The sequence below is a fragment of the Tribolium madens genome, unplaced genomic scaffold (genome assembly GCF_015345945.1).
Source record: "Tribolium madens isolate multiple individuals breed KSU strain unplaced genomic scaffold, Tmad_KSU_1.1 Scaffold_97;HRSCAF=244;Tcas5.2_LG3a, whole genome shotgun sequence".
Taxonomy (NCBI): Eukaryota; Metazoa; Arthropoda; class Insecta; order Coleoptera; family Tenebrionidae; genus Tribolium; species Tribolium madens.
This window is the reverse complement of record NW_025401069.1, coordinates 1,853,583-1,878,415: the sequence shown is the minus strand read 5'-3', so window position 1 is coordinate 1,878,415 and position 24,833 is coordinate 1,853,583. Positions and strand designations below refer to the sequence as shown.

The window sequence follows — 24,833 nt, the reverse complement described above, 5'->3', positions numbered from 1 at the left end:
TTAAGTTCTAATAAGTGAAAATATTTTCAAGATGGCGGCACTTCCGGTTATATCGGAAGTCGGTGTCAACTTTCTTATTTTAAATGGAAAGATATATTTTTACTGCGTTTTTGAATTAATCGAGTTATTTGAAGGGAGTTTTCATCAGTTTTCCCTATACCCAAATTTAGCCGTTTTTGAAATATTTGAAAAATTTGTGGATCTGCACCTTTCACTTTAAAAATCGGTAACTCTGCTATTTTTTAAAATTATGAATTCGTTGATAATTGAAAAAGAAAGTTTAGACCTTTCTTCTGGTGTTTTCAAGTTTTGAAAAAAAAATTAACAAACCCTAAAATTTTAAGGTTACTTTTGTAATAATTCAAATACCCGTAACTCAATTTTTCCAAATGAAATACCTCAATTTTTATTTTACTAAATGGAAGAGAATTTAATTCTGCATCGATCTGTATTAACATTCCCTATACCTAAATTTAATAATTTTTAAGTTATAGTGACTTTGTTAAGACTGCCAAAAATCTATTACATTTTCGTATACTTTGCCATGGAAATCAAAAATGTCAAAACTGTTTTTCAATAAACGTCGACAGTGACTTATTATTTGAGAAATAGTGCCAAAATATGGAGAGTCAAGGCTACTCAAACTTAGATTTAATTAATTTATTCTGAATTTATGGAGAGTGTAACAACATTATGATGTCGTTCATTAAACAAAAATAAATTTTTCTCACTAACAAGTAAATTATTTAAAGCTAGCAAGCTTTAAATAATGATCGTAAGGTAGAACCTATCAATAATAATTAGGTTTGCATAACTTTTAGTAGTAATTTACTGTTGACGTTTGTATAGAGAAAATTTTGACATTTTTTATTTCCATAGCAAACTATGTGAAAATGAGTGTGGCCACCGCCAAGGAAAGAATAATTGAAGCCTTTAATGACATCTCTGTTGAAATGCTGAGGACAATCACACTTTTCTTTATGCTTAGACTAGACGCCTGTTGGACGAGGAATGACAGCATTTTTGAATATTTGCTATAGAATTAATTAAATTTTGAAATTTTTATAATTAAGGTCTTGCATTGAATTCAAATTCCAATTAGCGTTTCTTGAGTACTCAGTATTTCAATAAACAACACCGTTTTCTTAATTGATGTGTAGTGATAACGTAACTTTAAGAAGAGGAAGTAACGCAAACCTACTTGATTTTTAACGCTAAATAGAATAATTTAAAATTTTCTAGGTTTAAAAAGGTGTACAATAAAACAGGTAAGGTTTAGACCTCCAAACCCTAGGTTTTTTAGAAAGCTTATTAAATGCTCTACACGATAAAGTAATAACATAGAGGGTGTTTTATTTGAAAAAATCAAGATAATTGATATTTTGCGAATGTCAACACTCTGCAGTAGTTGCAAAAGATTGATTGAATTTCTACCACAATAATTTAGGACCAGACTCAGTAAAAATGGTTGCAATTGTTTTTATTCACTTTTTTTTTTCTAGCAAAGCCGTTGTGATTTTTCAAAAATTGCACTTTTTTTTCATAAAATTGCCTATAAATGATAAATGGTCTATGATAGACCCATAAAACCTAATATGGATATTCTTAGAATTAGAAACTATTTCAAATAAGCGCATAATCTACCGGGTGTTCCATAAGAAAAAATATAACTTTGTTGCGCCACCCTATATAGGAATTGCCTATAATGACGAAAATATTTTTGAACCATAGAAAAAATGAATGTCTATCGTCCAAAAGAAACCGCATTTCGTTATCTTCTTTACTGTCAAAGTAATCGAAGAAATACGGAGCTCTGGGACACCTGTATACATATGATCGCGTTTTGGGAATGAAATTTTTTGTTCATGAGTTGTATTTTTTTTTCAAAATAAAAACACAACACAAAAATTAAAAAAAAATTAACATCCAACACGATGACGCATTATTTTAGAACATATGTACAGGATGTTCCGTTTTTATTGTTACAAATTTAAACAGGTGATAGGATATTCAATTCTAAGACAAAAGTTTCCTATAAACATGTATCGAAAAATGCTTGGTAAGGGAGCTACACCCCCTGGAAGGGGGCTAATATGTTTTTACTAATATTTGCATTTGAAGATTTGTTGAAGCTCTTTGAACCTAAAAAGATGCTAGATCAGTTGTGTAATTTAAACTTAAACTCTTGTAAATGTAGACAGCATTAAAAAACTGAATTTTAACTTGATGTTTTTGTCGATATGTCAGAACTTTTATAACCTTCTTTATAATAAGCCAAATTTACCCGATGTAAACTTTTGATATTGTAACTTATACAACTGTTATTGTCATCACTGGAGCAAAAAAGAATATTTAATATTTTTGAGAATGTTTGTTTATTAACTTTCAACATTCCTTAACTGAAAGTGGAAGCATGTTTTATCAATTTTTTAATATCCTCTTTAACTCCCGCTGAACCCATACTTTTATATTTATCAATAATATATCTCCATTTATTTAAAAATAACACCAAATTAAAATCTAAATCATTATCTTACAATATTTTGGTTTAGAAACCATTAATTATTTTTTTACTAATTCATTACTTATTCTTTCGACAAGAACCAATAAACTCGGCTCCCGAAAAATAATTGAAAATTCTTCTTTTGAAAAATTCAAAGAATAAGTTAGACATAATTATATAGGTCCTAAGCTTCTTGTCTGCGCCAAGGAAAAGCATAAATATACATTAATAATGAAAATGAAGCTGTAATTAGTCGATTCATTAATTAAAAGTAATGTCATTTTGAGTCATAGTCACTTCTACTGTTGAGTTCTAAGAGCAAAGGTGAAATAAAAATGTTTGATTTTAAGCTAACAATCAAAACTAACATTTATTTCCTAAAATTACTTGGATTGTGGCCAAAAAATAGTTACGATTTTAATTGGTACACTTTATACACATTGCTTTTAAACGCAATTATTGCCAGTGACAATATTGGCCAAACTGCAAATCTTTTCTTCGTTTATGTGGATTTCGGATCCTTAATGGGCACAATTTTTGTTCTTTTTACCAACTGGTGTGCTTCAATAAAAGCAAGTTTCTTCATCTACAACATACGTTATCTCAAAACTTTGATGAAAAAAATTGACTGTGAAGAATTTCAACCGAAAACTCGCCATCACGAGAATTTAGTTTTGCCAACATTACAATTGTGGAAGATGATTTATTACCTATTTCAGATTTTAGTTGGTGTAACTACAATGTTAATTACGACATATCCGGTAATTGATGGATCAATTCGAAGATTGGAGTTGCCCTTTTGGGCTTGGTATCCCTACAACACTAGACAATCACAACTGTTTCAAATTGTGTATTTTTACCAATTGTTTTGCGTCTGGTGTATCGCATTTACTTCAATGAATATAGACATGGCAAATACGTCTTTGATGATGTTTGTGAAAGCTCAATGTAACTTATTGTGCTACAATTTAAAAAATTTAAACAATTATAATAATTGTTTCAATGCAAAGTTGTTAGCGTGTATAAAGCATCATAAAAAAATTTTAAGGTAATTTTAAACAATTTTGTGTTTTATTTAATTTTCAGTTTTAGTTTTGCCAACATTGCAAACACTTTTTCTAATGAAATTTTGTTAACGCAGTTTTTTACTAGTACGGTTTCCCTAGGATTGGCAATGTTTCAATTAAGTTTGGTAATTATTTTTTCTCTAATTTTCATTTTTGAAAGAGCATTTTTATAGTTTGCACCTTTAAGCGCCGACAGTTATATTCTTCTCTTTTACATAGTTGCCATTATTGACGAAATTTTCTTGTACTGTTGGTTTGGAAACGAAGTAGAACATGCTGTAAGTATTTTTCTCAATACTCGTAAAAATAATAGTAAATAATAACGTTAAATATTTCAAATTTTATAAGATGATATAAAATATAAAAGTGGTATTTAAATTAAAATTAACAAAAACAAAACATACGAGGTAAACAAAAAATACGGAACCAAACGTTTTTTACGATAACTATTTCTTTTTTCAAAAAACTAATTGATGAAATATAAACTGCTATTAAATTTGGACGTTTTGTCTAGAATGAAATTTTTCGAAATTACTGTTTTGTTTTTGAGTTCTGCAAAATCTTTTTTTTTAATTGTAACCTACCATAAAAACTTTTTACAAAGGCGATTAGAGTTATCCACATTTTTTCAATTTTTATCATTTTTTTTATGTAAGCAAAACATTCTGTATGAGTAAATAGTTTTTTTTAGTTTGTGTCCAATTTTCTTCTTTAAATTCTGCTCCACAATTGAAGTAACTAACAGTATATTCGTATTATGTTATTAGGAGTAAAAGTGATAGTTTATGTGCTGAATTTGATTGTTTATTTTGCCGTAAGTAGTGAGGCAAATAATTCACATGATCCATATAATAATCCCACTTTTACTTCGATCAAATAACATAGTTATACTATTTTATCTGCAAACGTATTTGGATTAATGAATAATTACCTAGTAAATGAACAAAATAGTCGCTTTGCAATGAAATCATAACGTTTATAAACAAACACCACGCATCAGCATCGGAATTCGTGTTGAGATTTTCAAAAGTGTTGATTAATTTAACTAGTGCAGTTAGTAGTACAAGACGTCGAATGCTGATGATAATCTACAATGCACCTCTCTAGAAATTGCTGAAGTAGCGAAAAATGTCAAAACGCTTAAGCGCAAAAATAGAATTTTTACTTCCATGGCGTTACTCCAAGGTTGAATTTTTACTTGTGACATTTAGTCATAAAAGTGATGGTCACTTTTTTAAAGCCTTAAGAGTCGCATTTTATTAATTTTGTATTTCACGAACATACATTAAAAGAATTGTGCAACAAAATCGCATTAAATTATTTTGACATTTTTAAAATGTCTTCTTTTATCGCGTTTTTGCGAAGACGTATTACGAATTGTAATTTATAGTTTTTAAATAATTAATAGTTCTAAATATAAAATATTTTAATGACTTCCAGGTGCTTATTTGCTAGTTATTTTATTATTCAAACGATGTAACAATGTGCAATTTTCTATTCTGAAGAACATTATTAAAACAAAACTGACGTAATGACACAGGTACTATAATTTTTCCATTGTGTTAGATTCATAAGTGAATTATAGATAAAGTAATACTGTTAAAATTGCTGATCCATTTAAATTATATGTATAAAACATTTAAACTCTTAATATCACGGCCAACAGAATAGCACATGCTATAAATTACACATTTTCATTTCATTTGTTCACATCGTTTTAGAACTTTTAGCGAGTATTAATAAAAAATGGCTTTCTTTCCTTGGAAGTCTGTGATTAATTCTAACCTTCTGCTCTTAAAATTTTTGGGCTTATGGCCAAAAGAAAACAATTATGGGCGTAATTTTTATACCTTGTATGCGATTCTATTGACTCTAATGGTGGCAAGTGACAATTTATGCCAAACTGTAAATCTGTTTCTAATTTACACGGACTTTGCTTCGTTAATGGGGACAGTTTTTGTTCTTTTTACTAACTGGTGTGCTTCGATAAAATCGTTTTGTTTCATATACAAGATGAATCTTGTCAAAATATTGCTACAAGATTTAGATTGTGTAGAGTTTCAACCAAAAAACCCCAATCATGTGAATTTATCTCGCACCATTTTACACATATGGAAACTCATGTTTTACGCAATGGTAGGTAGTGTAGTTGCAACTGTCTTGGCTTTGGAGGTCATGCCTGTGCTCAGTGGTACTCTGGCACAATATGAGCTCCCGTTTTGGGCTTGGTATCCTTACAAAACACGAACATCGCCTCTTTTTGAAATCATCTATTTGTATCAAGATCTTTGTGTGTTTTGTATTGGGATTGTCAGCGTAAACATAGATCTTTTGATCATGGCATTGATGATGTATGCTGGCATTCAGTGTGATCTCTTATGTTATGACTTGAAAAAACTCAACAATGCAAAAAATGATTTTAATAATAATTTAATAATGTGCATAAAGCATCATAAGAAAATTGATAGGTATTTCTTCTGATTTGTGTGAATCATAACTAATTGAAATTTTCTAGTTTTGCGAAACACTCAAATGTGTTTTTTAATGAAATTTTGCTAATACAATTTTTAACTAGCACGGCATCATTGGGGTTAGCTCTATTTCAGTTTAGTTTGGTAAGTGAACTCGAAACATCACATGATTGATGAACATTTTTGAATTTATATATGTAGGTTGATCCTTTAAGCCCTGAAGGCTACATGATTTTCTTGTACGTGTTATGCATCATAACAGAAATATTTTTATACTGCTGGTTTGGAAATGAGGTGGAAATCAAAGTAAGTAGCTTTATTTATTTACTGAAATATTTGAGATAAGACAATACGAAAAAGATCTACCGGACATGTTTTGAAATACAATTTGAATTTTTACAAAAATAATAGTATAAAATTTTTTGAGGGTGTCTATGCATTATTAACAATTTTAACAAGAATTTTAAGTCATTATTATAACATTTATAACACATAAATGTAAACAAAATCTTAATTTTAATTGTAAATTTTTATCTCCTTTTTACGTAATAAGAATTATTATTTTCGGTTTATTTAGAAAAAATATGTCGATTTTATATCGTTGATGTCAACTAGCAATTTTCGTCGTGGCCACGTAACGTTCACCGTTTCTGCAACTTTATAGTAAATTGCTACGGTAGATTATTACGTAATTATAACGAAAGAACTTTGTAAATTTTGGAAAATAGTTTGTCACTATTTTGGAACTACCTACATTACGTTTACAGTTTAAAAACTACTTACTGAGTATAATTACTACATAGATGTTTATGCAAATTTTAGTCAAAAAATATTTCAATCTTAAAACCAATTCAAGTTTTTTGATAAACATTTTGAAGAAACAAAAAGCAATTATTTTTTATTCACAATCACTAGTGTAATATGCCGATTACTAACCTTTTAAAGGGTGGGAAACACATCATTAAATCTCATGAGGAGTAATAATATTGCTTCTCTTGGGCGGTAATATGCACGATAGCCAACCTTAAAATTAGAAAAATACCGGAAATTTTTTCTTTCAAATTGTCAAGTTACGCATAATATTTCGCAAAATTAGTATTCAATTGCTTCTGCAGCAGTTTCTCTTAATTCTGGGGGAGTACGTTGCTCCATTTCGACGAATCAAATTTACACATTATTTCAATATTTTCTTTGACATTTTTGAAATGTCAAAAATCAAACGCCATTTGGATGGCCTACCACGTTTGGACCTTAACTTTGTTAGAATTTTATTTTGCTCAAATTTTTGACTGGAAATAATGTGATTGCGAATAAAATAGCATACAAACCTCGGTGGTAATGGCATTACCCCTTGTGCTTTATCCAATCTCGAGGCTGGCGCCTCTCGATCGTATACATAAACACTCGGGGTAATGCCATATTTACCACCTCGCTTGTAATGTACTATTAAATATTAACGTTGCGTTTTAAAACATTTTAAAGCTATTTTTGTGTTTCTATTTGCCAATAGTTTCATTTATACTTTTAATATTCAAGTTATTCTTAAAAGAATCATAAGAAATTACTCGTACTATTTTTTTTTATTAAATATGATTACTGAACCTACACATATGGAAGCTTTAACAATATGGCGTATTAGATAAAAGTTACTTTGTAGTCGTTATTACTTGTAAAAGTATATTTGGGGAAGAAATTACTTAAGAAGAAGTAATCATTACTACAGAAAATAACCATAATTCTGACTACAAAGTAATTTTTACTAAATAATTGTCAAACAGTAAATTCAACTACATTTTTTTAAGTAGCCATGAAAATAACACAAAAAATGTTACTAAATGGCTACCACATCTTAAGTACATAAAATAAAGTAGCAAAATCGTTATTCTATAAATTCTATCTATAACTTATATTAAGTTATAAGTACGAATAACTCAAAAGTAATTTATTAGAGTAGTTATTTAGTTTTCGATTCTAAAAAGATACTACAAAGTTTCATAACTATATTGTTTTCTAAACCAGTAAAACATACGTACAATCTATTAAATTGTAGTTAATAAAGTAAAAATTACTTAATAATCCAAAAAAAGTACGCAGTTACTATAACTTTAAGTCAAAATTTTCTTTACTTTTAATTGCGTTGTTGTGACTCCTGATACTGCTTGGGATTAAATATGTGCCTGGCGCCTCCACCAAATTTATCATTAAAAAAGTAATATTATAGCATTAAGCTTCACATTATGTTAAAACGATTAAACGATGTTTCTGTGACTATAATAAAGCTAAGTAAATGACCAAAGGAATTATTGTTTGAAGCCGACGAAGGAGAGCTTTAATCTTCCCGCGGTCGCTATGACCTTTAACAGGACGTGAGACGTAGGCTTTTCGTCGTAGAAAATTACCATATTAAAAAATATATTTTTTCAAACTTTATTATCCTATGATGTTATAATTACAAAAAGTTTACTATAATATTTGAGAGCGGGATTTTGTTATTTGTGTTATATTTTAAAACAATTTTTCCAAATTGTAACTTTAAACGTTAATCTTTGTGTTATATTTATAAACGCTAGCAAATGTTTATACTCAAAAATTTTATACCAACAGTGATTAACTGATCAACATAAAATTACAAACAGTTATAGTTGATTACCCGGTATTTTCCACATTTATAAAGCAAGTATTGAATGATTTTGCAATTTCAATTTGAAAACTAAAAAAATAATATTTTTTTTAGAAACTCATTCAAAACTTTCGATTTCCGAATTTTTTGGCAGTAATTAATTCAAACATTCGATTTATGTGGACAACATGTTTTTCAATCAAATATTATTTTGAAAATAACATTTTCATGTTTTGACTTTGGTTAATAAGAACTAATACGGTCTTACTACATTAGTTAGTTCCTTTTTAATCACTAACTACTAACAATGCACGAGAACGACGACTGAGCATTATTTACTTATGCTACATTAAAATTAAGATCCAATTTTCTAATAAAATTCTTGTTTTTGTAAACCTTCAATTATCTTATCAATTAAAGGCAAACCTAGTTATTACGTTTACGTTTAATTGCTTAAACTGACTGTAATATCTTCCAAAAACATTTAATTTGGTTTATTTTTTATCTCCACCCTCCAATTACAACCATAATAATTAATTACGTTCTAGTCCTTTATTGTTACTTTACACTTATTTAAAACTGCTTTTCGTGAGAAATGCGGCATATGGACCTTTTTGGGCCATTAATAATGAAAAAAATTATTACTTGAAATTTTCTTGATTGGACTTTTCAGTTTTGATCAGTTTGCGTTTTGAAGTGGTGTATTGAAAATGTCTTCAGAAAAATTCGATTTTGTACTTACCATTAAGCCAAACATTTTCTTTTTGAAAATAGTGGGTTTATGGCCTGTCGACCATAATGATATGTATCGACTATACACCATGATAGTCACGGTTTTTGTTATGGGAATTTTCGACTTGACACGTGTAATGAATATATTCTTCGTGTACACAGATTTGAAAGTATTAACTGCCACTATCTATCTTACTGTCACCGATATCACGGTTTTGATCAAAACTTGTCTTTTTATCAGCAATGTTAAAACTTTAAAACGACTGACTGTGATAATAAATTGCGATTTGTTTCAACCCAAAACCGACCATCAGAAACAACTTGTGCAAAGTGGCTTGACAGCTTGGAAAATAAGTTATGTGAGTTTTTGGTCACTGGTGTTTTGCTCTTTACTCATGTGGACTGTTTCTCCAATAATACAAGCAACACCAGGGCGCAAACCGTTGCCCTTGCCGGCTTGGTACCCTTACAATACCGAAATAACGCCTTTGTATGAAATTACTTACGTGTGTCAGGTCATCAGTATGTGGTTTTTGGCCACTGCTAATATGAATATGGATAGTTTGATCGCCGCTTTGATGATGTACGTGGGCGCTCAGTGTGATATTTTGTGCGATGATTTAAAAAAACTGGACAAATTGTCAAAAATTCAAGAAGAACGAAATAAGTTTAATAGGGGGTTAGTAGACAGAATAGAGCACCATAAAGAAATCTTGCAGTATGTTAAATTAATACCATAATTTTTTACTTATTTAAATTTTTAGTTTTGCACATGATTGTAATGCGTCATACAATTTCATTATTTTGGCTCAATTTTTTACAAGTTCATTAGCGATAGCACTGAGTATGTTTCAATTAACGTTGGTAAGGTTTTTGCATAGTTTTTGATACGTAATGTCTCTAGTTTTTGAAAGGTTGATCCTCTCAGTATGGAGAGCTTTCCACTTTTATCTTACGCTTTTGGAATGGCACTTCAAATTTTTCTGTATTGTTGGTTTGGAAATGAAGTGGAAGCAAAGGTAAGAACAATTTGAAATTATTGCAATATGAGAAAACACGATTCTTTTCATAAAATTTTGAATATTAAAGTATGACATTATCAAGATTTCAAAGACTGTCTGTTAATTATCATTAAGTTGGGTACTAAATTTTAGTGATAATTGTGCTGCAACAACTTTATTGCTAGTTAAATTGAGACTGTAGGACCCTTTATGAGTAAAATTAGTATTAGCAATCGCGATGTTTCAGTGATTTAATCATACGCTTTAATACTAAAAGAAGCATTTAGCATTCTTTAAAAATTGAAAAGAAAAAATAATTACTTTTTTTTAACTCAATATATCTCCGGATAGGTGAAACGACTCTCGAAAAAGAAAAAAAATTGTTGAATTTTTACTTTTAGGGGTTTAGCCCTGCTTGGTTAAAGACTAATTTCATAGATAATTTTAGTTTTGAAAAACTAAGTATGCTTTGGAAATTTAAAAGAAAACTATTTTTCTGTAAAGTGCCTTTTATGTGGCGCAAATACGACAAAAAGTTATTGTTTAGAATCAATATCAAGGTTCCTACACCAAATTTCAAAATCATCGGCCAATTATTTTGAAGTTTGGTATAGGGGCCTAATTGTTGATTCTTAACAACCTTCCTTAATAACGTTTTTTCGGATGTGCCACAAAAAAGACACTTCACAGTAAAATTTTTTTTGAAAAATTTTCAACGTAGATATACTTGATTTTTCAAAACCAAAATAATGTTAGAAATTAGTCTTTAACCAAACAGGGCTGAATTCTAAAAAATAAAAATTTAAATCGAGAATTTTTATCTTTTACAAGACTCGTTTCTCACCTTTTAATAAACATTTCTTTGTCGGTCAAAGCCTGTATTGTTTTTATCACCGGCACACTGCGAGATGTCAGAAGAAGATGCCTACTACGCAACACGCAATACAATGTGTTTGCACACATTTTTGACATCGAAACTTGGTTTCTCATTTTAGTTTTACCTTAGCATCGAATTAACTTTTTTGGCATAAACTGCTGTAAACTGACTTTAAGAGCGGTCGTAAGATTTACATCTTTGACAATGGTGATAAGATTATTAAATAAAAGTAATTCTTGAAATTTCAAGAATTAAATTTATCGTAAAATGTTTTTGTTTATTAAGTATATATTTGTATAGCCATTTTAGAAATAAATACTAATATTACTTTTTAAAAATATCAAAATCACCAAAAATAATCAGAGGAAATTAAGTTTTTATGCCTTCGATATATTTTAACTTTTACTTTTATTTATACGCAGTTATGCTTACCACTTACCTTTTTTTGTTTTACTTACTTTTTATTGTAAAGTTTTTTAATTTTAACACACAGGGTGTACAGTTTTAATTGTTGCAAATTTAAACAGGTGACAGAATATTCAATTTTAAGATAAAAGTTTCGTATGAACATATATTGAAAAATATTATGTAAGTATGTAAGGTACACTCCCTGAAAGAGGTGCATGTTTTAATGGATTTTGTTAAATATTTCAGAAACCATTTTAAATAAAATTACAAAATTTGCAGTTGATTACCTTTACACACCCAAACGAATTCAAATTCAAAATCTTGAAATTTTTTTTAGGATAAAAAGTACTCAAACTATTTTAGCTGAAGTTTCTTGCCATTTTCAGCAACAAAATTTTAAATTGTATAGTTTTTCAAAAAAGAGCTCTCTTGCGTTTTTTATGCAACTTACCCTTTTTGAGTAAAATCATTTTAAACGACTTTTGATCTTTGAATTCGTTCAGGTCTATTCTGAAATAGTGGGAAAACCCTATTAAAAACGCAGTCCTTTCAGAGGGTGTAGCTCCCTTAGATAACATTTTTCGAGACATGTTCATAGGAAACTTTTGTCTTAAAATTGAATATTCTATCACCTGTTCAAATTTGTAACAATAAAAACGGAACAGCCCTGTATAATGTTTTTAAGTTGTGTTTCTTATAGTTTTGTAAGATCTTTTTCGACCATCTTTCTCACTTTTCAGTTTCATGTTACTGTGGTCTTGAGTTTTAAATGTGCGCCTTTAGGTTTGAATTTTACTTATTTTTTTATTTTTTTTTATTTCAAATATACGTCTCGAGGTTTTCCCAGTCTAAGCTTGGACTATTTAATCTCACTGTTTATTTAAGTTTTGAAGAGTGGGATACTATAATTGATGATAAGGAAGAGTTGTAATTTTTTGATTATAATTAAATCGTTTTCCTAAAAACCTGAGTTTAGATATTTGCACAACAGTACTCGTATAGGTATTAAAATACGAGCTGCAGAGATTGAAGCAAGATTTTAAAATTCCGAAATGAGCTATGCAGCGGCTCCACCATTTTTCTTATTTTGCATTTTTTTTTGTTTTTTTTTTAAGGAAATTTTTCAAATTTATAGAATTTTGCGTCGGATTGGTTGGTAACAAGTAGCAGTGTTATTCATGAAAGAGTTGGAGAATTCTACTTAAACCAACATTAGTCATTGTGTGTAATTTTGAAATAATTTCTCAAGATTTTTTCATGTTCGACACCAAAAATTTGGAAAATTGATAAATTTATTGAAAATCGAAAGCATTTTACTTTTAACGGCATTGCCACTAACATTAAAAACATAAAATACACTATGCTATTAATGCTCTGTGGGAAGCTGTTAACGATCCCAAACGAGTTTATTAATAGTCTTGTTAAAGATGTAAAACAGAAAAATGTACCTACTGTTTGCTAATATTATTATTACGCTTCTTCTTAGACACTTTGTTTGTGCATCGCTAAAGACAAATTTAATCAAACTAGAGAAAAAATAGCAAATTTATAAACATTTCAATTTCTTATTATACTCACAACCTTTTTTACCTTAGATCTATCCTAACTAATCGAAATAATTATTATTATGCTGTTGGTTAGTCATGTAGTTCTAAAATAACATTTTAATCAATTGTTGAAAAGTAGGATATACAACTTGATTTGTCTTAGTCATTTTTTCGAGAAGTAGAAATTGAGTTTTAATTTTAAAATAAATATAAATTTGTTCTCAACTTGCAGAAAACTACTCACAATTAATATCTTTCGTACTAACCCATCTGAACTTTTGCAAATCTTTAAAATAAAATGTTACTTTTTTCCGGATTTTTCGCTTGAAGAAAGAAGCTTTGATTTAATACATTTATAGGGCATAACAAAACTTTATTACAACTCAATTTTTATTTAAAAATAAACAGATTGATAAATTGGTACTTCTAGGTAGGTATTTAATTAATCAGTTAAAAATGGATGCTAAAAGCATTTTTACAGCTAACATGGTTAAACCTCTATTTTTTATATAATTATAATGTAAACATTTTCTTTTTGATTGCTTTGATAAATTTACATTAGCTGCAAAATAAACAAAGAAAAATTTAAGAAATATAATTAATTATACTCGTTTTCATACTAACGTGCATCGAAATAGTCGTTGAAAGGGATCATTTTAAGGTGGCAACCATGCGAAAATTCAAACAATCCTAAACTCAATCTTCACTAAAAAATATTTTTTCAAATAAATGTGTACCCCATGTAGCAAAAAATAGTTAAAATTAACAACATAATCAAACATACGATATAAATAAAGATTTTTGTCATTATTGATGCGATTAAATTTATTTTGAATGACATTAATGACACTTTTTGTGTAAATCGGACTTTAAATTAAAGATTTATTTAGACTTCTACAACCTACTTGATGCACATTAATATGAAAAAGAGTATACGTACTCAGTTATTATTAAACTTGAAACAAGAAATTTAATAATTATTATTAATTCGGTACGTAGATGTTGTCTTGACTTACTTCAAATGAAAATTATTTTTAAACATTTAAAATTATTTTAGTTTTCCTCGGTGACACAAACTCTTAGACCATCTCTTGGGTAATAAAAATAAAATAAAAATATCCAACTGAGTTAAAAGACTTAAAATTGTTTGAGCCTTTTTTTCACGAATCGTAGCTTTTCAAAGGTTAAATTTTGGGTTAAGATTTTGGCTGTTTAGATCATGTTTTCTTGAGTTTAGTTAGCGGAAACGGCAAGTGTTACAACACTAAACATATACCTGTTAAAAAAAAATCACCAATTTACGTCTTGTGGTGTACAAAGCATTTAACAACACACCGACACTTTTGAGTCTTTCTTTATTTAACAATTTTGTGTTGTACAAACAGGTTGGAAAAAAACTGAAAATGTCTTTTCAGACAACACACACACGCTTAAAACGTCTCTTTGGTTGCATACGTATGCAATCTATGTACGAGTTTAAACATATTATAATATCTTCCCTCATCATCACAACCTTTATGGCTCATTAACATTATATTTTACTTAGACGACCTCAATCGTGGTACAAAAAGTGTGACATTTCAGTGACATACCCTTGAACCAATAAGAGACACGTCTCAGAACTGTTTCATAAAATAAAAACTTGGAGGTAAATGTAAATTATAGGATGCAAGTGTTTTTCTTTAAGACCCCTTTATTAGAAAATTTATTTTAATTAGAGAAACTAATAATTATCCGTTTTGTAAAAATGTTGTCCTTGAAATTTTTGACATCCCCTCAATTAATTTGTAACCTATCATTAAATTATTTTTCTTTTATTAGTTAACGGCCCTCGAAAAAACAATCAATAAAATTGTAAATAATAGAAAAAGTCATGTCGAGATGAAACTGTCATCAGTTACAACTTGTCCGTTTTCGAGTAATTTTCACACCAAAATGAATTTTGATTGGAAAGACACAATCAAAATAAATTTTCTCATGATGAAAATTGTTGGTTTATGGCCTAGTGAAAAATATAAAGTCGACTTTTACACTTTCTATACACTGATCTCGGTAACTTTATTCATATGTGGTCATGTCATTTTCCACACAGTGGCGGTATTCATTGTTGGACGAGATTTGAAACACCTGATTGGAGCTTTGTACATGTCTCTCACCGAAACACTGTTATTAGTAAAAATGTGTTATTTTATCAAAAACTCGAGACTTCTTAAGTTACTGCTTACAAGCCTCGACTCTGACATTTTTCAACCGAAAAATGGAAAACATCTCGAATTAGCTAATCCCAGTTTAATGTTCTGGAAAAAAGTGCACAAATCGTTTGCAATACTGGTGGCAAACACAGTTTTTCTCTTCGTTTCTTTGCCAATTTTGAGCAAATCGACAAAATTCTATCGGTTACCATTGGAAGCTTGGTACCCTTACGACACTCAAAAATCACCAAATTACGAAATCACTTATCTGTATCAATTTCTAAGCACGCTTTTCCGAGGAATGGCTAGTGTCAGCATGGACACATTTATTGCAGCCCTGAATATGTACATAAGTGTACAGTGTGATATATTGTGTGATAATTTGCAAAATTTGGATGAAGCTAATTTTATGGAAAAATTAACACATTGTATAAAACACCACAAAGCTATCGTGAGGTTTGTTGAATCGCTTTTTTTGGTTATATGTGGATCAATTTGTTCCAGTTTCGCTCGCGATTGCAATAAATTTTATAACGGAATAGTTTTGGGTCAGTTTTTTTCGACTTCGATTTCTTTGGGATTGGCCATGTTTTTACTAAGCTTGGTAAGATTTATAAAAATGCGATTCACGAAAATAATATTCTTTAAAAAGGTTGCTCCCTTAAGTACGGAAAGTAATACATTGTTGTTTTATTTGGGGGCCACAACATCGGAGATTTTTTTGTATTGTTGGTTTGGCAATGAAGTTGACATTAAGGTAAGATTTTTATAAAAATTCGTTATTATCATATCATACAGGGTGAATAAGTAAAACAGCACAGGGAGATACAAAAAGTATGGAACTAAGCGTTGTTTGAAAGGGAATGTTTGAAAAAGTGTTTTGAATTTTTTTTTTTTTTTTAAGTTATGTTAAATAGAAACATTACGTTTTTTTGACAAATGTAATTATACTTAAATTGAAAAGTGAAATTTAATTTTTGCAAAACAAAACAAAAAATCTAAATATTTTCTTCAAATTTTATCACATTTTTATAGCACTGTATTTTTCTGAAAGCGTATAGTTGAATCAAAAAACGCTTGGTTCCATAATTTTTATTCACTCTTTATAACTGTCCTTCCTGTGTTTCCGCGATAGATTAAAAGGGGCCGAATTTGCTATTAAAAAATTGTCAACTAAAAAAGCATGCTTTACTACTATTATTTCTTCTATTTATACAAATTTTGTTTATTTTAAAATAAAAAACAAAGATTTTTTTAATCGAACCTATTGAAATATTCTGGATTTTTATGCAATAATTAAAATTCTTTGCAACGCCGGTTTTCGGTTTTTTTTAATTGTGAAAAAACTAAAAAAAATAAATATTATATTCAATCCTCTATGTTAAAATTGAATTTTATCTACTCTTTTCTTCATGTTAAAATGAAATTTTATCGTCTAGATGATAAAAAATACATCAATTGTTGTATATCTGCGGTTGTTAGTTGCTAACGATCTTTGACATTAGATTTCATTGTTGAATTTTACATTATAAATATCGAGCAAATTGACTACAAAATTAGTGAGGATTGAATAAAATTTTATATTATACACGACGATAAAATTTTCATTATCTTTTCGTGCATATTAGCGTCTCGGCTGACGCCTCGACGCTAAATTGCTCTCAACGATAAAATTCAGTTTTATCGTCTTGCATAATAAATAACTATTATTTTGTACTCAATGTTAAAGAGTGCTTTTATCAACTAATTTCAGTAGATAAAGTAGTCTTTTATCGTCTAGTGAAATAAAGTAGTTTTTATCTACACCACTTTGACCAGTGTATTCATCGTCTTGTATAATAAATAACTATTTTTTATCCGCAAACATCATAAAAGTGACTACTTCTATCACTAAATGTCACCAGTAAAAGTTTTACCTTTTACTCATGGAGTAAAAATTCTATTTTTCCATCTTAGCGTTTTTACTTTTAAGCGTTTTTTTTCTTGTTTTTTTTGCTGCTTCAGCATTTTCTGAAGAAGTACATTGTAGATTATCAGCATTCAACATTTTGTACTACCAACTGCACTAATTAAATTAATAAACACTTTCAAAAATCTCAACACAAATTCCGATACTGTTTATAAGCGTTGTTATAATTTCATTACTTGCAAAGCGTCTTGATTAATTCGTTCATTTACTTGCTAATCATAGTGTTGCTGTTTACTCACTAGTGAAATACGTTTCTAAATAAAATTTGTTGTTTGAAGTAAAAGTGAGTTTATGTGGCTCAGCTGAAAAATTTGCCTCACTACGTTCGACAAAATAAACGTTCAGCTTCGTCGCATAAAATGCATTAGGCGTTTGTTGGTCAATTTTAAAAATAAACATATTTTTTGTAACTTTCGATTGCAAAAAAAAATCGTCTAATTTATAACTTCTCTCTCCATACTATTCAATATTAGCAACTTAATTAGCACTTAATCAGAATTTTAATTAAAACTTTAATTGAATTTATGGAAGCTTATTAACTTATAATACACAAATTTTTGACTGTATTTTAGTTTACACACAAAAGCCTTTTTTCTATTTTAGAGTAGTAAAATCCCTTACTCAGCTTTCGAATCGGACTGGACTGGAGCACCGATAGAAGCAAAAAAGAATCTTTTAATTTTTATTCTAAGAACTCAAAAACCAATCAGAATGTCAGCAATCAATCTGTTCTCTCTTTCGTTGGCAACTTTCACAACCGTAAGTTTTTTTTTAATATTAAAAGTTTTTACATAAAAGCAATTTTAGATTTTGAGAACATCTTGGTCATATTTCGCAGTGCTACGACAAGTGAATGGTCAAGATTAAAAAAAATAGTGACTATGCATTTTTTTCACTTTATCCTAGTATGTAGTTTCTAGAGACTTGAAACAACTTTTTAGGACCTCTCCTAGTATAATTTCAAATATAGATTTGGTCACGTATATTGTAGTTACTACTGAATAAAAGACCACATATCTCTGCATATTTTTATTTATCCATCATAATTCTAAAATTCCGTTCGAAAGCGCTGAATAAACAAACGTGAGACCTGTGCGGCCATACCACACCTTCATTATCAAGAACCTAAAAATCACTTCGCACCAGCAGCACAGTCAACAAAAATGAAGAATTATGAGCTGTTTACCCAACCCTTGTACAAACAGAGATTAGACCCAACAACTGACCAGAAACGTGACCAAAACGCACCATTAGACCATACACCTGTGGAAAACGTATACATATAGGTACCCCGGAATTGACACAAACAATGAAGTCAATATTCAATGGCACTTCTCTTGCATTTTGGGGAAACTATCTCGATCAGCGACCATAAAATTTTATCGCTACTTCAGAGTCTTTTATATCCTTATTTCTCAATGGGCATTAGGTCGTTATTATTAAAATTGTGCGATTTTAATAGTCCATATATTGCGTGAAAATCTTTTCTTTAATAATTGTCATTCAAACTTACGAAAATATTTCTTTCTTTCTTGTTCTCTGTTTTGTGCAAATAATACGCTATTTATTTCAAGTATATTTTATTGCTCTCGCCTTAGGTGTGAATTGATGGTTGGAGTGGCGCCTAAGCTATATGCCTTAATGCCTTATCTGCACTTATAAAGTAGACACACACACTGAGGTACTAATGGAACCATCACGACTTGTGAAGAACGGCCGCGCCTCCACTACTCTGAGAGGTGGGTGTGAATTATTTGTTTTAATTTTAGAGCTTTCCCGTCAAAAGAAATGGCCGTTTGTGATACCTAGAAAGTTATTCTTCAAGTGGGAGTACAAATTGTAAGCTTATAGCTTAGTTTTTGGCCAAAAGTGGTTCACATGAATAAATCAATATTAAGAACCAATTTAAAAATTCCTTTGTAAGTTGATTTTCAAATATTATTTATTTTTGGAAAAATACAATTTGGTGAAATACATAATTTGGCTCACGAATTTACATAATAATGGCCACGAGGCTTCACTATTAAAAATAAGCTAAATTAGTACCTATTTCTAACAAGAAGGATATAAAGTATTTTTTTTCAATCAATGAAAAAATAATCAAACAGCATTCTATAGATCATGCTATTAATTTCAAGTATTTACTAGACAATTATGTAACTGGACACTTTTATTATACAAACATAAGGTGAAACAGAAATAAGTACATCAATTTTGATAAGTCGGGGTATTTGTCACATACAAATTTTAAGACGCACGTTTCTAGAATCGGTTTTTTTTCGATTTTATAACTTGATAAAACGTTTAGCAACTTTTTGACATACAAAGGCAATTCCGAAAGAAATCGATCTATGAAGCAAAAAAAAATTTCCATACAATACTAAATAAATAATAACAAATAAATGCTGGTTGTGTTATTGTGTATTATTGACAAGACACACTAAGTTTAAATAACAGTTCTCTTAGCAGAAAAACCAAAACCTTTTTATCTTTGATTTTACGCCAAAACTGCAAAGGAAAAAAAGCTTTTGCTTTACTTGAAACCAGCAAATTTGTTATTAAAACTTCATTATTCTAACTCAGTAGAACGAAAAGTTTATTTTTCTCTTGATTTTGGACTTTTTTTTGCTTTCTTTTTCTCTGCTTCCTATCATATTAGCGGTTTTATTATTTTGACAATGATGTCAATTTGACAAATGAGTTTACGCAAGTTAAATAACAAGAATGTTTGTGTAAACCATAATTTTAATAAACAGCAACTCAAAGAAACAGCTTTAAGATAAAAATCCAAAGTCATTTTTAACAAGAAGTATCATTATTTATTTAATAAATTAATTGTCATATAGTTGTCAAATAATTAAAACCGTCAATGTGATAAGACTTAAAAAGCAGAGAAAAATTATTCTAGGTCCAAAATCAAGAGATGGTAAATATGGCATTACCCCGAGTGCTTATGTATACGATCGAGAGGCGCCAGCCTCGAGATTGGATAAAGCACAAGGGGTAATGCCATTACCACCGAGGTTTGTATGCTATTTTATTCGCAATCACATTATTTCCAGTCAAAAATTTGAGCAAAATAAAATTCTAACAAAGTTAAGGTCCAAACGTGGTAGGCCATCCAAATGGCGTTTGATTTTTGACATTTCAAAAATGTCAAAGAAAATATTGAAATAATGTGTAAATTTGATTTAAAGTCGTCGAAATGTAGCAACGTACTCCCCCAGAATTAAGAGAAACTGCTACAAAAGCAATTGAATACAAATTTTGCGAAATATTATGCGTAACTTCTCAATTTGAAAGAAAAAATTTCCGGTATTTTTCTAATTTTAAGGTTGGCTATCGTGCATATTACCGCCCAAGAGAAGCAATATTATTACTCCTCATGAGATTTAATGATGTGTTTCCCACCCTTTAAAAGGTTAGTAATCGGCATATTACATTAGTGATTGTGAATAAATGAATTTTTCTTTCTACTGAGTTAGAATAATGAAGTTTTAATTACAGATTTGCTGGTTTCAAGTAAAGCAAGAACTTTTTTTCCTTTACAGTTTTGGCGTAAAATCAAAGATACAAAATTTTTCCTCTTGTAAACCCAATCCGGGGACATACTGTATGTACAATTAATGCTGTGTAGTATGGAAAAATCTCATAAAAATTTAAAAGTTTCTAAAAAAAAAAGTGTTGAAAATTCCGTCCTAAAGAGTCGATTTAGCACTTACAGAGTGTTTCAAAAGTTGTGTAGAAATTATAGAGATAGCAGAGATCTAAAAATGCAAAAATAACTCAACTTGCCTTATTGGTATAGTTTTTGAAATATAAAGGCTTTTAGTCGCCGAATAAATTTAAATTTGGGGGTGCAGCCTTAAACTTCAACAAAAATTGTGAACAAATATGATTTCTTAGATTAGTTTTTCTAAATCTACTCGTAATAATGTCTAAAAAAATGAGTTAAATTTTGCAAAAAGATTCACAGAAAGAAGTGACCTCATATCAAAAAATAAAAATTTCGCAAAGATTTTTTTCGATGATACCAACGAATTTCATTAGCTCAAATGTGACCGACTATTAACAATGTTAATTTCGAAATAAAGTAGGTACTCAAAAGATGCAAAATTCGTTTAGGCTGCATCTTTTAACTTCCTAAAACGGAAGTTGAACACTTTATATCACAGAAACTATAAACATTCGGATAAGGCACTTGTCTTATAAGCCTAAAAAAGTCAAATAACTCAAAGTTGAGTTATTTGACTTTCTTAGATTTATGCTAGCACTTCTTAAAATTTCTCACAGCTACTAAAGTCACCCAGTATAATATTTTCAAGCAAAGATAAATAAATTTTGTCAAATTTGATCAAGGTAAAAAGAAAACATGTGCTGAGAAAAATAATGTGTAACAGTTATTGCTTTTAATGAGTCGTGTTATTGGTTGAAACTAGTGTAGTTATTTCTTCTGCACACTGTATAGCTACCATAAAATGATTACAATTGTTCTTAAATTATTGCCTAATGATTTATATTTTTTAGTGGGATCTTACAGATAATATCAATTTATTAAAACATTGTACGACGTAAACAGAAAAAATAAGCATTTTAAGTGGACATGTCCGGTTATTTCGCGCTATGTGTCAGGAAATCCTTATTACATTTCGCACAACGCAAATTCTTTTTACTAAAAAAGTTATTCGACAAGTGACAAATAAACCCTGAAAATGAAGCACATGGGTGTGCAGGTGTATCAAATCCTCTTTAAATTTGTGGTGAAATTAATGCTAGTCGATCAATGTTAACGAATTCAGATAGCCCCAAGTGATGAGCTCCGCAGCGGAATGTAGGCATTTATTACCATCAACCCCAAAAAGGTAGCTCAAATTAACAGGCTACTTTATAAAAACAAAAAATATTCGAATATTAAATGAGATTATAAAAGGAAGCGCCTCAAATTATACCTAAATTTTTTCGCACACACAATGGAATGTTGCTGTAATGACAAATAAATTATATGGTACCTATGGTAATTTTTAAAACAGTCGTCGAAATTTACAAATCTTTTCTAATACATATACGGTCGTAAATAGGGAATTAATTACAAGCTTAAACAAGGTGCTTGAAAACTATATTAGTTAATAAATTCTAGTACCACAAACATGACTTATTAACGATTATTAACATTATACAACAATGCAAAGTAAGAATAAGCAGAGCGAATAATCTGAAAAGAGCAAATTAATTTATTTAAAAAACAATTGGGACACAATTACCGTCATAAATGTGCTTAGAGAAAGAGCAAACAGATTTATTGCAGTAATTTTAATAGGCCGTTTACATCTTTCACAAAGAATGAGAATTATTCTTCTAATTGTAACCGGTTGCTGGTACCAATCCGACTTATAGATTGAGTAAGAAATTCGGTTACTCTGTAAAAAACTGTAAAATTTGTTTGCATATTGTTTAAAACTTGCCTTGACTTCAACTTCATTGCCGTAATAACAGTAAAGTAAGATTTCTGTAGTAATTCCGAGAATATAATTTAAATGTATTGCTGCAATGCCACTCAGAGGGTTAACCTAATTGAAAAAATAATATATAAAATGTTTAAACAACTGAGGTGAATTTTACCAAACTCAATTGAAACATTGTAAGGGCAAGAACCATAGTACTTGTGGCAAATTGGCCCAAAATTATCATATTAAAAATATTGTTACTCTCTTTGGCATAACTAAAAAAAATATTGAGTATTGTTTTGTAACTCAAGTATGATCATTACTTTACAATTTTCTTGTGATGTTTAACACAATTGATTAATTGTGTGTTAAAATAGTCCGAGCTTCCGCAAAGATTTTTCAAGTTGTCGCAAAGAATGTCACACTGCGTTCCAATGTAAACCATCAAAGCCATCGTCATCGTATCCATATTCAAATTTGCGATAGTTATAACCCAAATGCACACAACTTGGTATAAATAAACAATACAGTAGTTTAACATGGAATTTGTCTGAAAAGGATACCAAGCCACGAATGGAAATCTCTGTTCTTCGTTGAAACACGGAGCAATGGACCACAAAAACACATTCATTGCAACTATTACAGAGAAAACAGTGTAAGACAATTTCCATAAACTCAAAGACGGTTGAACTAAATCCAATTGAGCGCCGGATTTTGGCAAAAACTCCGGACTGCTGAGAACCGCCAACATCTGTTTAATCATTTTTAAATTCCTGACAAAGAAATACATTTTTGCAGCTGCCATGATGTTTGTTGTTAACACAAAAACCGTGTTTGCTAATGCTTCCAAGTCGGAGTAGACGAAATAAATGAGGATGAGTTGGGAGAGATTGTGGCCACCAATTATAAAAATTGCGTTAAATATTGCATAACACGTGTAAATATTTGCTTTGTAAAATTCTGCTTCGGGCCATAGTCCCACACATTTTAACATAAAAAGATTGGTACTGATTGTTGTCGTCCAATCAAATTCTTTCAATCCTTGAACACGTTAATAACAATAAAAGTTTTTACCCAATTTGTAACCCAGCTACCTACTGCCATTTAACAACAATTGTTTTACAACCACACTTGACAAAGTTCAATTTCTAAGTGAAAATTTCCTGCTTTCACTAAAAATTATAGCCTTCAAAAACGAAAAGTTGAAAAATTAATATAACTAATGCAATATATATTGAAATTACACCGCAACTGAAATTCCGTGAAACCATCAATTATAACCTTTGGTAATTAGGATTCAGCTAACTGCTTATTAAATTTTCTTTTGATGCTTAAATGTTATCTCTCATTACTTTTCGTGAGAAAATAGACAGATGCATTAAATAAGTATATTCAAACATGTTTTAAATTTAACACAGGCTCAACTAAGTCTACTTTTATTATGCAGTTTGCGTGAGAAAAAGAATACTGATAATTAATTAAAAATTGTTAGGGTAATTTTCTGTCTTGAGTCAATAATAAAGCATCCTCCCACTTTCCACACCAAGCACCACGTTATAAGCTTGTTATCATAATTATTACAGTATAATAATCTATTAAATTTGTTTCACAACCAACTAACATACTTACCAGCAAGAATTCAAGTACATTAAGTGTAAAAATTAATTAAAAACTGTGTTTTAAATACTACTTTTTTGCAAAAATATAAGGGTGTTTCGTTTTTATTGTTACAAATTTAAGCAAGTGATAGGATATTCAATTTTAAGATAAAAGTTTCCTATAAACATGTATCGAAAAATATTAAATAAGGGAGCTACATCCCCTGAAACGGGAGCAGCTTTTAATGGATTTCTTGAAATATTTCAGCAACCATTGTAAATAAAGTTTCAAAATTTGGTTCAACTGTTAACCTTTATACAACCAAACGAATTCAAAGATAAAATGTCGAAATTTTTAGTCAGGGGCGTCCTAAACTGGGGGGCTTAGGGTAAAAGTACCCTAA

The 24,833-nt window shown here is 29.6% G+C and overlaps 4 protein-coding genes across 4 annotated transcripts; 3 read left to right on the top strand and 1 right to left on the bottom strand.

Annotated features, from left to right (window-relative positions):
* The first annotated feature begins 2,838 nt into the window (after positions 1 to 2,838).
* LOC123014802 (odorant receptor 94a-like) lies at positions 2,839 to 3,890 on the top strand. Its single transcript, XM_044414079.1, has 3 exons — positions 2,839 to 3,551; positions 3,596 to 3,695; positions 3,744 to 3,890. The coding sequence occupies exons 1-3, from the start codon at positions 2,839 to 2,841 to the stop codon at positions 3,888 to 3,890; spliced, it is 960 nt and encodes a 319-aa protein (XP_044270014.1).
* Positions 3,891 to 5,316: 1,426 nt separating this feature from the next.
* Positions 5,317 to 8,989, top strand: LOC123014801 (odorant receptor 4-like). Its single transcript, XM_044414078.1, has 5 exons — positions 5,317 to 5,407; positions 5,618 to 6,038; positions 6,086 to 6,185; positions 6,243 to 6,347; positions 8,978 to 8,989. The coding sequence occupies exons 1-5, from the start codon at positions 5,317 to 5,319 to the stop codon at positions 8,987 to 8,989; spliced, it is 729 nt and encodes a 242-aa protein (XP_044270013.1).
* Positions 8,990 to 9,482: 493 nt separating this feature from the next.
* Positions 9,483 to 21,668, top strand: LOC123014800 (odorant receptor Or1-like). Its single transcript, XM_044414077.1, has 6 exons — positions 9,483 to 10,111; positions 10,158 to 10,257; positions 16,071 to 16,175; positions 17,991 to 18,146; positions 18,195 to 18,236; positions 21,648 to 21,668. The coding sequence occupies exons 1-6, from the start codon at positions 9,483 to 9,485 to the stop codon at positions 21,666 to 21,668; spliced, it is 1,053 nt and encodes a 350-aa protein (XP_044270012.1).
* An 874-nt stretch (positions 21,669 to 22,542) lies between these two features.
* Positions 22,543 to 23,935, bottom strand: LOC123014799 (odorant receptor Or1-like). The gene is made up of 6 exons (XM_044414076.1): positions 23,926 to 23,935; positions 23,155 to 23,872; positions 23,007 to 23,106; positions 22,850 to 22,954; positions 22,649 to 22,804; positions 22,543 to 22,599 (listed from the first exon to the last, which is right to left on the bottom strand). Exons 1-6 carry the CDS (start codon positions 23,933 to 23,935, stop codon positions 22,543 to 22,545), a joined length of 1,146 nt encoding a protein of 381 aa, XP_044270011.1.
* Between the last annotated feature and the right edge of the window lie 898 nt (positions 23,936 to 24,833).